This window comes from Sturnus vulgaris, chromosome 6 (genome assembly GCF_052056855.1).
Source record: "Sturnus vulgaris isolate bStuVul1 chromosome 6, bStuVul1.hap1, whole genome shotgun sequence".
NCBI classification, from domain to species: domain Eukaryota; kingdom Metazoa; phylum Chordata; class Aves; order Passeriformes; family Sturnidae; genus Sturnus; species Sturnus vulgaris.
Genome location: NC_142248.1, coordinates 25,779,322 through 25,793,233, shown reverse-complemented (window position 1 = coordinate 25,793,233; position 13,912 = coordinate 25,779,322). Strand labels below are relative to the sequence as shown.

The following is a 13,912-nucleotide window of genomic DNA, read 5'->3' as shown; positions in this document are numbered from 1 at the left end:
AAGTGAGCACAGCACACCGGCATCTTCAAATACACATCCCTGCTGCCCAGCAGAGAAACCCACTGACACAGCCTGTCACCTGTACTAACAAGAGCCACCCAACATGAAAGAAATCAGATAGCAAAGCCACCAGAGCATACCTGCCACACCTGATGCTCACATCTGCATTTGCTGAACTGACAAAATTTACTAACATCTTGTTCTCTTTTTAAATAGTTTTGGGGGATTAACTCTGTGTGCTATCTCTTAAGATAGCAAGAGTACAGGCAGCAAATACACAAACTTCCCCAAAGCAGTTCTGTCCAAGTTCCTTAAATATGCCTTGCAGTTCCAGATTTGATTCACACACAGTGACTGCATCTTCATAAGGTGTCTTTCATCACTAATCTAAAACTAAAACTTCTCTCTTTAAACAAGAAGTGAAAACAGACTCTAGAAACCTCACAGGAGCTTGCTCTGAAAGCTTTACAACTCTTCTGGCTGTAGAGTAAGTACAAGGAAGGAAGTTATGAAATCAATTTTTCAGGATGAAACAAGTCTGAGGATATATGAGGAAAAACCTGATGAAAGATTTAGACTAAAGCAGTTCTGCCATTTAAGAAGAGATGAGAGTTGAGGAAGCTGAAAACCCAGAAGTCTTGCTCACATTTTCTCATAATGCACAGAACAGAAGACATACCAAGAAGTGGAAAGGAAGGAAACTTACAATCAGTAAGCAAAATTTCATGGTGAGTATTTTTGTTTGTTTTTAAAGACAGCATTTGTTTTTAAAGATAACTCAAATCCATCCACTTACCTTAGAATAGCAAGCATTATTTAACTAAAAGCTTACTATAAGTTAAAGGAAGGATTTCTACAGTTAATGAGAAAAGCTATCATTACATCAGGCACAATACAAATATTTCAAATGAAATAAACACTTGTGCTTGAAGGCCGAAATCCAACATGGTATGTTAAATTTATGGGAAAACTTGGTTCAGGGGCAGATTATCTTGTTAAAGAACTGCTTTGTTTTGGCTTTTTTTTCCGGCACCCTCTTCTGACCCACCAGATTCTAGCCACCATCAAAGAACAGACAGAGGGAGTTACTTAAGTGCCTAAACATAGATATACCATAATTGGTGCTCTCAAGTTATTTGAGACATCTGCATGGGACTGACAGATACAACACAGATCAACAGAACACCTGTACCCATCTGGAAGAGACGCTGGAAGTCAGATGGAATAGCCCTGGGCATCAAAAATGCCACTAGCAACCTGTACTTACGTTACTGAATCCCACTCTGGGATCAATCTGACAGCTCCTATGTCCTTACCTTTGTATGATGTTACAGTTACCTTCTATACCCTTGTGAAACACAACTGCAACATAGTGCAGTGCTTATTTCAGTATGTACACCTCAGGTTACTCTGAGATTTATCCTGGACAGCACAGCCAAAAGATCTGTCAAAGTCAGATGTAGGCAGTTTCTTCCCCAATATGCATTTTCAGGGGAACCTGAAAACTGCCAACTCCCTATGGTGGATGGAAGAGATAAAACTTACTTGGAAATCCTCTGGGCTGCAGCCTTTCTGATCACTGCCTGTTTGTGGTTTCTTGGAGGCTTTGGAACCAGCTGAGGAGCTGTACTCTGGGATGGCATCACTTTGTGCAAACTGGCTGCCTTCTGAATACTAGAAGTGGCACTTGATGACTTGTGGGCATCAGAGCCAGCTGGCATAGATATATGACTGGTGCTGGATTGTGAGTTGGTAAAAACAGCCTGGGTAAAAAAAGAAAAAAAAAATCCCATAGTAATTGGTGATTATCTCTGTGAGCACTGCTGAGAATGCTGATGGAGGTGGGTGACATTTTTGTGAGGGATAGTATCTGCCTGGTGAAGGCAACCCCAGGGCTACAGGGAAAGTCCACACATAAAGAGTTAAGTTGTTAAGTCAGTGAATTTTATGCCCTTGGAAGCCAGGACTAGCTTCTAGGAAGGCAGACAACCTCACTACTGCCCCATAATTCTACTATTCTGGATTAAAAAACAAGAGGCTCAATCCTCAATCTAATCTTTCAGTGGGTTTCCATCCACAAAGAAGTAAATATTTCATTACATTGATTTTCTGCATTTTCTTGCTAAATTATTCTTTATGTGGGAAGTAGGATTGAGACACAGTTCTAAGAAAGAGTAAGGTTATGGGGAAGATGATACAATGCTACTTATTTGGTCTAACTGTGTAGGTGCTTGGAATAACAGAAAGGCTTTAGGGTACCTTCTTCTGAAAAAGGAACTTTAAGTCCACCACTGACAAAAAGGAAATCCCCCGTAATATCAGGGAACAGAAAATATTTCTATTCCTATAGCATATGGGAGAGTAAGCATGTTGGAGATATGACAGGGAACAAAAGGATCTGCATGTTATGAGACACTGGAGAACTGAGCAATGGCCTGGCAAAGCAGGCAGTGGAGAATATTTCCTCTATGGGAGCTCTGCAGACCGCTAAAGTCTCCTCAGGAAGGAGCAACCTGCTGGGAGTTCAGCTTTGTCTTTCCTCGAAGTCAGTCACAGAGGCAATACAATAACCTTGTAATTTGGCATCTAGAGGTCAGTGATAGGAGATAAGAGGAAGAGCAGAGCCCTCAGTGTGACCCTGGGAGCAGTGCCCTTCACTGAGTTTGTCCTCAGTTTCTCCTCGGGTGGAAAATACACAAAGCCACAGCAAATGGGCTCCAGGCTCCAGAGAAAACCACAGTCTGAGAGCTGGCTGAGTCTCAGCACACAGACAGGAAAAGCCCCTCTCCCCCGCAATTCTCTGGCAAATGGCAGAGCAGTGGTGTGTGGGAAGGCATTTCTGACAGGCAGAGCTCTAGGGAGAGAAGGAAATGCAGGAGCCAAAACAGGCCTGTTTCCTAACTACAGCTCACTGACAAGACGCCCTAGAGCTCCCAATCCTTCTTAACCTCTCCCTTCTCTGAAGCTCTACCTTGATTGCAGCTTCCAGATTCTCAATACAGAAGCTAGTACAAGTGCAGAAGTCTGGAAAATAGAAGTCACACCCCACCTCTCCCCAGAAAAACAAACTAAAAAATAACTTGGTTTAGTCTCTTGGATCTCAGAGTCTGCCCACATAGTAGAGTCGGGATGGAGACCCTCAAGTCACTGCATCCACTTCTTATTCAGCAGTGACATTTCAATGTGAAATGATACTTTCTATCTTTCCTATAAGTTCTTTTGATATTATGCATTTTTCCTTTAAGTTCTTTTTCTTGTTACTAAAATCACTAAGATCCCGGAGTCCACAATGCATACAGTCATAACCTTTTCCCTGTGGTAATATGCACTGGCAAGGAGGTCCATAACTCTGAAGAAAAAGCAAGCATGGATGCTCTAACAAAGTCTGATCGGCAAAACTGTTGAAACCTGCCTAAGAAAGGTCATGGATGTTTTTCTTGGGGGTTACAGACTTCTGAAAACGCCTTTGTCTCCACACTGTGCTGAGATTCTGGCTGTCTTCCAGGCAAGGATGGGGAGACTGGAAGCTAACGAGGACCACGGCTTCTGGATTCAGCTACAAAGTATACTGCCCTGCTGTAAACTCCATGGGGACAGGACAGGAAACCAGGAGAAGCTTCTGTGCAAATAGAGAGGACAGCCGGGGAGAGCAGAGCCTGACCACACAGAGGAAGGGTTGGGAAGTTTTCAGCACATCCAAACAGATCTTATCACTCAGTTATTCAGGATTCTGAACACTAAGGGTCTAGAGAGAGCAGAAGCCTAGACAAACCCTGACAGATGCAGTTCTGAAGCAGGTAGCACCCTACAACTACTGCTGCTTCAAGTGAAAAACTTCAGTTCCCAGGCTGGTAGATTTAACTTGATGTTAAGGATACATTTGCTACCCTACCAAGTCTCTAGGGCTACAAATCTGAAAAATACTAAAAACGCTATAAGATGTTTTAGCTAAAATTTCCGTAAATTATTAGTGAGTTAATTCTTGTGCAAAATTTTCTGGGGAGGAGGAACAGCATTAATTCTGTCTTGCCCATGAAGAAAATTAGCATTGACAGAAAAAGTGTTTTTCCCTACATCACAGACTGAAGCAATATCTCCTTGATTCAACATCTGCAACAACACCATACACAAATTATTACCTGTACAAAAAAAAAGAAATGTTTTAATTAGTAAATCTCAATGTGTACACCTTGTCAGTAAGGACAATGAACGTCTAAGAGTCTAAGAGTATTAGTCAGTAGCAGCTAAGTTTGGGCTGTTAGTGATTAAAAGCAGAGAGGTAGTGTAGCACTTTGAAGAAAAGCAGATGTATTAAGGATCTTCAAAAACAGAAAGAATATTCCTGGCACTTACCATCCCTGTATCTAACACCCATCCCTAGCATAGTAATGGAACAAATTTTGCAAGCAGAAACATGTTAATTGTGTGACCAGAGGAGGTAATGAAGCTCATTTCCTGTGAATCTGTCTTACAGTATCTAATATAAAGCATACCCCAAATTACTCCTCCCTTCGTGGGTCTGGGCATTCTTGTGTTGATTTTGTGCTGTCTGATTAGGAGTGGTCTCATGCTGCAGCCTTTGCCTTAGTGGGAACAGTAGTTGAACCCCCTTCCCAGATACATGGCTCTTAATTTTAATGAAATTTGTATGAAACATAGCTGTGAGATTTCTATCCCCCAGTCATTCACATTCAATTGGATCATCAAATCTGAAAAAGATGAGAGACTCAGCAGTGTATGAGAACTGACAGACAGATACATATACACATGTATTGCATAAAGAGCTGTGCAGCTAGCTCCAAATCCCTGGCACTGCAAACTGAGATGTTTATAAGTAATCAACAATAACACGGTTTTAAGTTTAAAATAAAAGAAAAAGAAAAAACCAAACCCAACAAAACACAACCCATCACTTTTGGAAAAGCACTTGTGTTGCAGATAACATCACAAGAATACAGAGAATTAATAGGCTTGGGAGACCTTTCCAGTCTTATAAATTGTTTAGTGGAAATTCTTTTGAACACATACTAATGCATTCAATTAAATCAGTTTGGACACAAGGCTGAATTGAAGTTCACCAAGTGGCAAAAAAGAGCAGGTTCAAAATGTACTATTTACTACCACAGTATTATAAACTGCACTAAGAAGAGTATCTTGTGGTCTTAAAGAAGAACAAGCTCATGGTATGCACAGACTGTCCTGAACCATGTCCTCTTTGGTAAATACTTTGGAGCAAGAAAAAAAATACACTATTTTCAGTTGACTTGGTGCCTCTTGTTTTATTTCTCTCGGTACTACTAGCTCTCTGGGGCAAGGATTGGGCTGTATCATTGTATTGGAAAGACAGTTAATACATCTGGGCATAATTCTAATAATAGTGACAGGATCAGAAACATGGGGATAAAAATTCAGCTGGTATAAATCAGCTCAAACTACTGCTTTCAGAACGGTTGTTCTGTTTTACTTACACTGAGACTTTTGACTCATCAGTATCACAAGACTCAAATAGGAAAAATGGCAGTTAGCATATTTAGTGGGAAAACAATCTGAGGGAGAAAGCTGCAAAACAAGAATGAACAAGAAACTGAAGGAAAAGAGATACTGTAAATCTGACAGCAGTTCCATATATAACAGTTTAGAAAACAGTTTAATGATGTTTGAGGCTGCATTCAAAGACATTCTGTATCCTCAGTTAGTAATAATATAGTTTTAGGAATATTATTCACAGTACTCAGCATTTCCAGTCAAATCTAAATAAATGGTAAGGATGTCAGAAGAGAATCACAAATATTAGGACAAAAATTTGCTGAACTTCATGAAATTAGGAATATTTCAGAGGACATACAATTTTTAAATGACTGAGAGGAGAATTATTTAAGATTAATTTAGCTTAATCTTCTACAGCATAAAATCTATTTAAACTTGTGATTGAAAATGCGATCACATAACTGCCCACACAACTCATTAACATGATTCATGTCTTATTTAACATGAGCTTTTTTGATGTAAGCAGGACTGACAGGGATCATTCCACCATACAATTGTACTTCCCTTGTTTTAATTTAGCTTTTTTCCCATGTGAAATGTTTGGCATAAAATTTTAAACCCAGTAGATGCTAGGCTAAGCAGACAGAACATTGCCACACAAAGAAGGAACCTCCCTAGCAGCTAATGGCATCTTTCCAGTACAGGAAACAATTAGAGAATAAACAATGATGGTATATTAACTGTCTTGCCAACTGCAGCAGTGATAATAACATCTAGGTCATAATGTGTCATATGAAGTCTCCTTTAAACATTAAAAATACTGCTGTAAGCCTGCTTTTGTTGTCTTTTGGTTTGATTTTGTAATTCTTGTTCCTTGATTTTACTGATATCAGATTTCAGCTTTTTGTCTCTGCTTTCAAACTCTTCCCCTTTCTATTTTTGTTCAGTTTTCTCAAGGTCTGTACTGTGTCTGTTCCTGGTCCATATCACTCCACCTATTTGTTTGTTAGATTGTCATCCAGGCAGTTTGGTGTCTCTCTTTTTGTCTAAGTAATCAAGTACCTATTCTGGCATCAAAGGTCTATTTCTACAGTACTACACTGTGTGAACTAGCTTCTGCATACAATGAGTGAAAACTGTTCATTATTATTCCTCTTCCTCCACCCACACAGTATTTGATATTCTGCAGATTGTTAAATGCCTGGAGAAATCATCATCATTCTTATGTGTCTGGAAAGTGCTCAACCAAGAGTGGGTGCTGCAACAAAGCACATCAGAAGCCTTCATGTTAACACACACAGGATAAATCTACTGCATGGTGGACGGAGGGATTCTTATGACACGAACACTTGACTAGAAAAGCCCGTGCTTTCCAGTGCATCCATCTCATCTCCAACATACTGAGCTAGTTAATGTACAGGACAAGCATTTGCTGTGTTATTAATCATAGTGCATTTACTTGATCACATTATATATAATCACACATGTACTTAGTCCCTTTTGCCAGAGACAGAAGGAAAGACTGGCATCTAGTCATGTTGCATGGTCACACCACACTCAGGATGTACCTTAAGATATATTAATTATTAGATGTACTTCAGCTATTGACAAATGGCTAGTCTGCCTTCTAACCATAACAAGAACTTGAACAATCAGATGAAACAGTCTCAGAGATATCCTGCATGCATTTCCCAAAGTAGAGACATGATGACACTCTTTCAAGCCACAGGCCTTCAGTCTTGGGGGATATACTTCTTCTACTGAGGGGAGACTGACAAGTTTGAATGTAGCAGGCAAGACAACAAAGAATGGAGGAGATCTCAATACATGGGAAGGAAAAGAAACAAAACAGCAGGCAATGGGAGATAGGTAGCATAGGTGACACTGACACAGAAATGTGGTAAAGCCGTGCAGGCTAGGATAATCTACATGGTCTCTAGCTAAAAAGGGAGGACAAATCAGGGTAAGCAGGAAAAGGTGGTGCAGAAGTCTAAGCATTGTGAGTGGGAAGATGTAGGTCAGAGAATGCATAAGCTGCAGAAAAGAGAGACAGTTCTTAGAAAAGCCAAGTTAAAGGACTGAAGTCTGAGAAGCTAATTAGCAGAAGGAAGAGGTCAGTAACAGAAAGCTAGAGAGGGTGTAGGAGAAGACAAGGGTAGTGCCATGACTGGAAGGGTGGGCATCAGAGGATTGATGCAACTGTGATTGGAAGAGGAGGGATGGCTGGCTCCATACAGTGTCTTGGACAGGAAGAGTCCAAGAGACAATCATTTTATTAAGATGACATTTTATTTATGATAGAAAGTCTGAAGGCCCCCATGTTGAGCAAGTATTTTTCTTCATTAACATCAAATTCAGTACAGCCTGAGTCCTGCAGCATGGCAATAGCCTCAATACAGCAACTCCAAAATGCTTGGCTCAGAACAAGTGAGGGAGAGAAAGGAGGAGGGACATTGTGGGGGTGAGAGGAGGTTTAACAAAGAATCATTTTAACAGAAACTCCTGAGTAATGGCTCTGCACCAGGCCAAGAATAACATCAGCTCAATGTCAGCAGTTAGAAGAGGGCTCAGCCAGGCCCCATGGCCAGCTCCAGCCTCCTCACAGGCACAAACCAGTTTATGGTCCTTTCCTGAGCTCGTGAGCAGCCACATCTGCCCACCCAGAGCCCAGTGGACAGAGATGAAAGGAAGACTTCCTGTGCAGAGTGGAAGTGAGAAGACTGTAGGTGAGAGAAGTTGAGGATGCAAACTACATGGCTAAGTAAGGGCCTGAAAAGGAGAGCAAGGAGCAAAAAGCAGAAGGGTCTCTCCTTCAAGATGCTCCCAGAAAAGGATGAGGGCAATTTGCCTATAACCTTTTCTCAAGGACCCTGACTAATGACTCATCTGCTTCACAGGAGGGAGAGTGGGTGTCCAGACCTCCATGTGTTATGTCTGTTCATGGGAGCCCAGTCATGCCAGATTGCTCCCAACAGCTCCTTGCTATTGGAGACCAAGCTGTTTTGAATGAAGGTTTGTTCACCCAAAGGCTTCCTTCCTTTCAGCAGGGAAGTGTTTTGGACATCACTCGGAATACATCTCTCTCTCTGTCTCTCTCTCTCTCTCTATCTCCATAATAACAAAGTAAGGTAACAAGTGTATCAATTAAGTCATTACAACCTTGAAAGATTCTCCCAGCAGAATGGAAATGCTGTTCCATACACAGCAGTCCACCTTTGGCATCCAGGAGTCATCCAGAACAACAATAATACAAGCCCTTTGTCATATTTCCTCTGGCTCTTAACATATCAACGTAATGGAAGAAACTATTCCACAGTATCACAATGCTATCAAAAACACTGCAGGTAATATTGGTTTTGTTGCAACTCACTTTAATATTCCTTCACAAAATCTCCACCATATGTACTGTCTCTGGGCTTGTTCTGCCCATGTAAGATTCAGTCAGCACTGCGACATCCAGGCAGGATTTTTTCTTAGTTACCTGTTGCCTTGTTTGGTTTTGCTCCAACAGCTGTCTTGACTGAAGTTTCTGCTGCTGAAGTTGCTGCACAGCAAACTGAAGCTGATAGCTGGGATGTGCCAGAGGACCCCGTGTCACCTTGTAGAGACTGTTCTCCATCTCTCCTTCCATGGCAAAATGATGATTGTCTGGAGCCCTGAGGAAAGAAGAGCCATCATATTTTCACCACTCTGCATATAAGGACCCCTGCCTAAAAGGCGCTGCTGCTTCCAAAAGGTCTCTTAATATTTAGCCAGCCATGAATTTAAGTGGCTTTAGCAAGCACAACACCTGCTAGAGGTGCCATGTACCAACTGCCAAGTGCTTCCTGTTAAGCACTTTCTTGAATATAGGATGGGACTTATATTACTAGACATTCTCTTGAGGAGAAAAAAGGAAAGGAGAATAAAAACTCTAAACTGCAATATTTCTGTGGCCGATTAGCATTGAAGACAGGCAGTATAGCAGCAGGAAAAAGGCTGATTCCCATCACTAATGAGAATTATTTATTTGGGTTTGGAGAAGCTTTAATACAGTAACACAAGGCTTACACTAAGCACATACATGCTGCAGTGACAATGGAACAGAAACAGACACGCAGTACAACATCCAGAGAGGATAAAGGACTGGTTGGGGGAGGTTGGAACTAGGATACATACTGACTCCATATAGTTACAACCCAAAGGTCTGGGGGGAGCGAGATAGGCTCATTTCTTTCATCCTCAGAGAAATGCAAGCTCTTCTCAGAGGACAAGTGGCCTCTTGCAAAGAGGCAGGAGCTCTTACGACCCAGGCTTACATGGCAGGAGTTCAGCTGTGGCCTGCAACATGATAAGTACCAACAGAAGCTCACTAGCTTGCTTTGAAGTTTGTAAGCCTTGAAGAGAAGGCAGTACCGACACACTTCTACACAAGGCTGAGGGGCTTTGCAGAGAGCAGGTGGCAGACTGACAGGACCACAAGGTGTCCTGAAGAGGCTACAAAGGCCCAGCAATGCACTCATTCTGTGCTCAGGCAACAGATGTTGTATGACCCACTGAATCCTGACCCTCTGGCTAATATAACCAAGCCTCAATGCCTTAGCTTCCCAAGTGTCTGCTGATCTCTGACGTGTTTCTCTCAGCCATTCCTTCCAAATCCTTTGGATTCCCAGGGCAGACGTCCCTTATATTTCCTATCTACATCATACATAATAAATAACTAGGACGTAAAAGATGATTGGTGCTTTTCATGCCATGATTTCGAGTGTAGGTCATGGTTTTGGGAAGGGAGTTAACTGCAATCTCTTTGCTTCAGGAACCTACCAAAACATACAACCTAGATTCTTCAAACATATCACAGCTTGCCTTGAATGTGCTGCTTCTTCCCCAGAAAACTTTATCATTGCAAACCCTTAAAATATTCAGAAAGAAGAGAATTCACTCAAGCACTCTTCAAGCTATTTATTCAAGTTATATTATTAATTCTAGAAATTAACATCTGTTCCAACTCCTCCCATATCTACCTCCAGTTCAGAACCTGCAATACATAAAATTCATCGTTTGATCTAAAAGAATGCTTATGAAGCTCAGGATTGAGTGATAACTTCTAAAATGTAATAGTCAAGACAAAATGGAGGAGACAAAACTGATATAAACAAAAACTCCAATAAAACTGGACCTGCCAATAGCCAGATTTTGGGCCACAGAGTTAATGTGCAATGACTGCAGTCTGCTGTATTTTGTGGGTCACTATCTAAATGGCAACATTTTAGTAACACTTCCTCTTTTCTTATTTCTTTTGTTTTTAGGTATCTAGCAAAGGATTAACCGCTATGGAATTACAAATACTTAAGTCTGACCTTTTAAAAATGCACCAAGATTGCTGCCTTTCTCCAATTTGTCCAATTCAATGAACTCTCAAAATCTCTCACTGGGTTTCCAACTTGCTTTAATTCACTTTTTCAGTTTCAATCAATGTACTGGACACAATATTGCCCAGGTAAACTTGACTTAAATTACCCAGGAAAGCACTGTTGAAATTACATTATTAAACCTTTAGGAAGAACTAAATTTAAAAATACCAAACAAAACCATGTAACTTTGGCTAAGATTTTCTTGTGGCACAACCTTTTACACAATTCCCTGCGGTTCCAATACCTTCTCTCCACAACACAACAAAACAACACTTACTTATATTCTAGACACTATATTGAAAACACTGTTGCTTGCCTAAGCAGATTTTATCCTCATGGCCTGCAGAATCCTTCTGGACTGAATATGTTTCTGTTGGCTTCTATGGGATTTCCTTATTTACAGACAAAAACCAAAGTAAATGCATTATTCTGCATTTAACCATTATGTCGCAAAACACAACTTGAACCTTCTAGAATATAAACATACAATACTTGACAACAGAAAGCGAGTATATTTGCCAGTCTTGGGGTCACTTTCATAAAGAGATATGGCACCTGCAGTTTTGTAAAGTCCCCACATCACATGTTATCAAGTGCTGATATTACACCTGTGGTGATGTTCGCCATCAGGCTTAGGATCTGAGACTCAATACACTGCTGCCAGAGACATGCTCCAGCTCTCAGTCTATTTGCCACGTTCATAGAAATGCATCACAGAGCATCTCCTATTCTCAGTCTCTGCCTATCGGATGATTTATTAAAAAATGACAACCCTTAAAAATTACCTTTTGCACCCTGAAGCAGAAATTAGTTCTGCCTAAGGAAATTACAACAGGTTCAGTCCCATAATGAAGGCTGCAAAACAGCTGTAGAGGACCTCATAAATGTAATGGATTTAAAGAGTTCACTTGTTAGGGAGTCTGTATAAATACCCCAAACTGAATTAAAAGCTTTTCTAAACTTACAGTGTTTTAGGCAAAGCCAAAAATAATCAGAAAAAGCCTCCCCACACCTAATGGAAAAGGGGATTGTAGAGTCATTACTCACAGACCTGCTTGTTTTCAATTCAGGATTATTGCTTGAACACTAATGATGAATATTCATTTCTTCACATGTACAGACAACAGATTTAGGCACAGATGCACACGCATGCAAGTGGGAAATAGAAATTCCTGCCTGTGCCACCAGAAAAGATTTGGTTTCATTCTGTCAGCCAGGCTGCTTGTGAGCAATCTTCTCACAGCTTGCTCAGAATTATTTATGAGTTGCTTAGTTTAGACACCTGGCCAGGATTCAGGCCTTCACTATGCACAGGAAATCTCAGCCTTTGGCATTATGGTCCATCCTTTGTAAGCAAGATTCTGTCCTTCCAGCGGCTCTTCAGGCTACTCAGTGTTTTTGGCAAGTAATGCACTCTGTTCCTTTCTTTCAACTGTAGTTTTCATAAAGGCTGGGCCAGAATTCTCTCTTCCAAATCACTGACAGGCATAAAACCTCTCTGCTGCAGTTTTTTTGTACCATGGAAGATCCAGGTTTGCTTGTGAGACTATTTGCAACAAATCACCATGCAATTATAATTGGGATCCAGTCCAAAAGGACTAGAACACCATACATACATCTCCAGGTTTTCTGGTTCCAAACTACCTTTCTACTCTAGTTCCCTTTTCCAATTCATTAGCTCTTTTCTGATGTAAGCAACCTTTATGCAATCAGCTACTTACACCTGTACTAGAAACTAATGTCAGTGTACTAAAATACTAAATACTAATAAAATGTTAATGCATTTTTTCACTGATTACAGAAAAAAAAAAGTCTCTATGAAATCCAGTCTCCATAGCTGGCTTTGTTTCCATTTCAAAAGAACTTGAAGGGAATTCCAAGGACTGAAGTTGTAGACAAGACCAGACCCCAGAACACCAGCCACTGAGGATCTCATAGTTACAAAGAACTATTGGACAAACAGCAAGTCTGTACTAAAAAAAATGACACATCAGGCTTACATTTATATTTTAACTGAAGCCTTCTTCCAGTGGCACAGCTGGGCACTTACTTGATAGCAATTCCTGTGTGGCAGGCAACAATACCAATTCATGAAATACACTGGTGTTCTCCATATATCACTCACTAAGCAGGCACTTTAGAAGTACTTGAAAAGTGTCTACATCCCATTGAAAGGCAGTGCAAGCTAGGCTCAAATTATTTTACTTCAAAGTAAGTGAAGCTTCAGCATTCATGAAGAATATTCCTGTTTAACTCTGCTTAGTTTGTGAGAACTGACAGGATCACAGCAGAAATCAGTATGTCTGGAGGTCTAGCAAACTAAGAAATTATTTTCCTACTAAACAAGGAAACAAGCTGACAACGAAGGTACTTTGCATCCTTTCCTGTAAAGGCTGAAGCTAAGGAGGAACAAGAGCCATTGCTGGCAATAAGGGAACCCAATGCATTTATAATCAGTGCTCCCACCTTGCCACAGAATGCAAGACAATCTTGGGCAGCAGTTTCTTTCCCACAGGGCATTCAGATGGTATGAGAAGTCTAGGAAGTTTTCAGTACAAATCCTTGGTAAGCACCAGCTGCTAGAAAGTAGTTGGCATAGTAACTAATGATTTTGTGTAGTGTGGCAGCTCCTAGCATCCTGCTGACTTATGTTCAGGCACTCAGAAAAACACAGAACATTTTCTTTGGCATACTACATGCTTCTTCCATCCCTAACAATAGATCCTAGATTGGAGCTGGCTACAGAGTAATGATAAACAGAGTGGGATGAAGCCCAGGACGCTGGGGTCCTGGCTGGGATGCAGGAGTTTTGGGCCTCTCGCTTGCCTTGAGGCTGTTCTTTGTCTTTCTTCCTCTTTCCTTCCCCTCAGCTTCAAAAGCAATAAATTAAAAACTGAAAAACAGAGCAACAAGTCTTTCAGAATGGTTCATTCCTGGTCTCTGCTGTTATCAAGAGTGTCTATGAAAGAATGACTTTAGTGCAGTTTAGTCAGCAAGAGTCTACATTTTAGCAAGGACTGTAGCTCTGATTG

The 13,912-nt window shown here is 40.9% G+C and overlaps 1 protein-coding gene across 9 annotated transcripts in view; it reads right to left on the bottom strand.

Annotated features, from left to right (window-relative positions):
- The window catches only part of TTLL5 (tubulin tyrosine ligase like 5), a 120,472-nt gene that overhangs the window by 15,679 nt on the left and 90,881 nt on the right, over positions 1-13,912 (bottom strand). For 4 of the 9 annotated variants that reach the window (XM_014890043.2, XM_088167367.1, XM_088167366.1 and 1 more), the window contains 2 exons: positions 8,969-9,143; positions 1,546-1,763 (listed from right to left, as the gene is read on the bottom strand). In XM_014890043.2, the coding sequence (XP_014745529.1) occupies positions 1,546-1,763; positions 8,969-9,143 (393 nt within the window). Of the gene's footprint in view, positions 1-1,545; positions 1,764-8,968; positions 9,144-13,912 lie in introns of those variants that run through there. The other 5 variants (XR_015804633.1, XR_015804634.1, XM_088167369.1 and 2 more) reach the window with 3 other exon arrangements.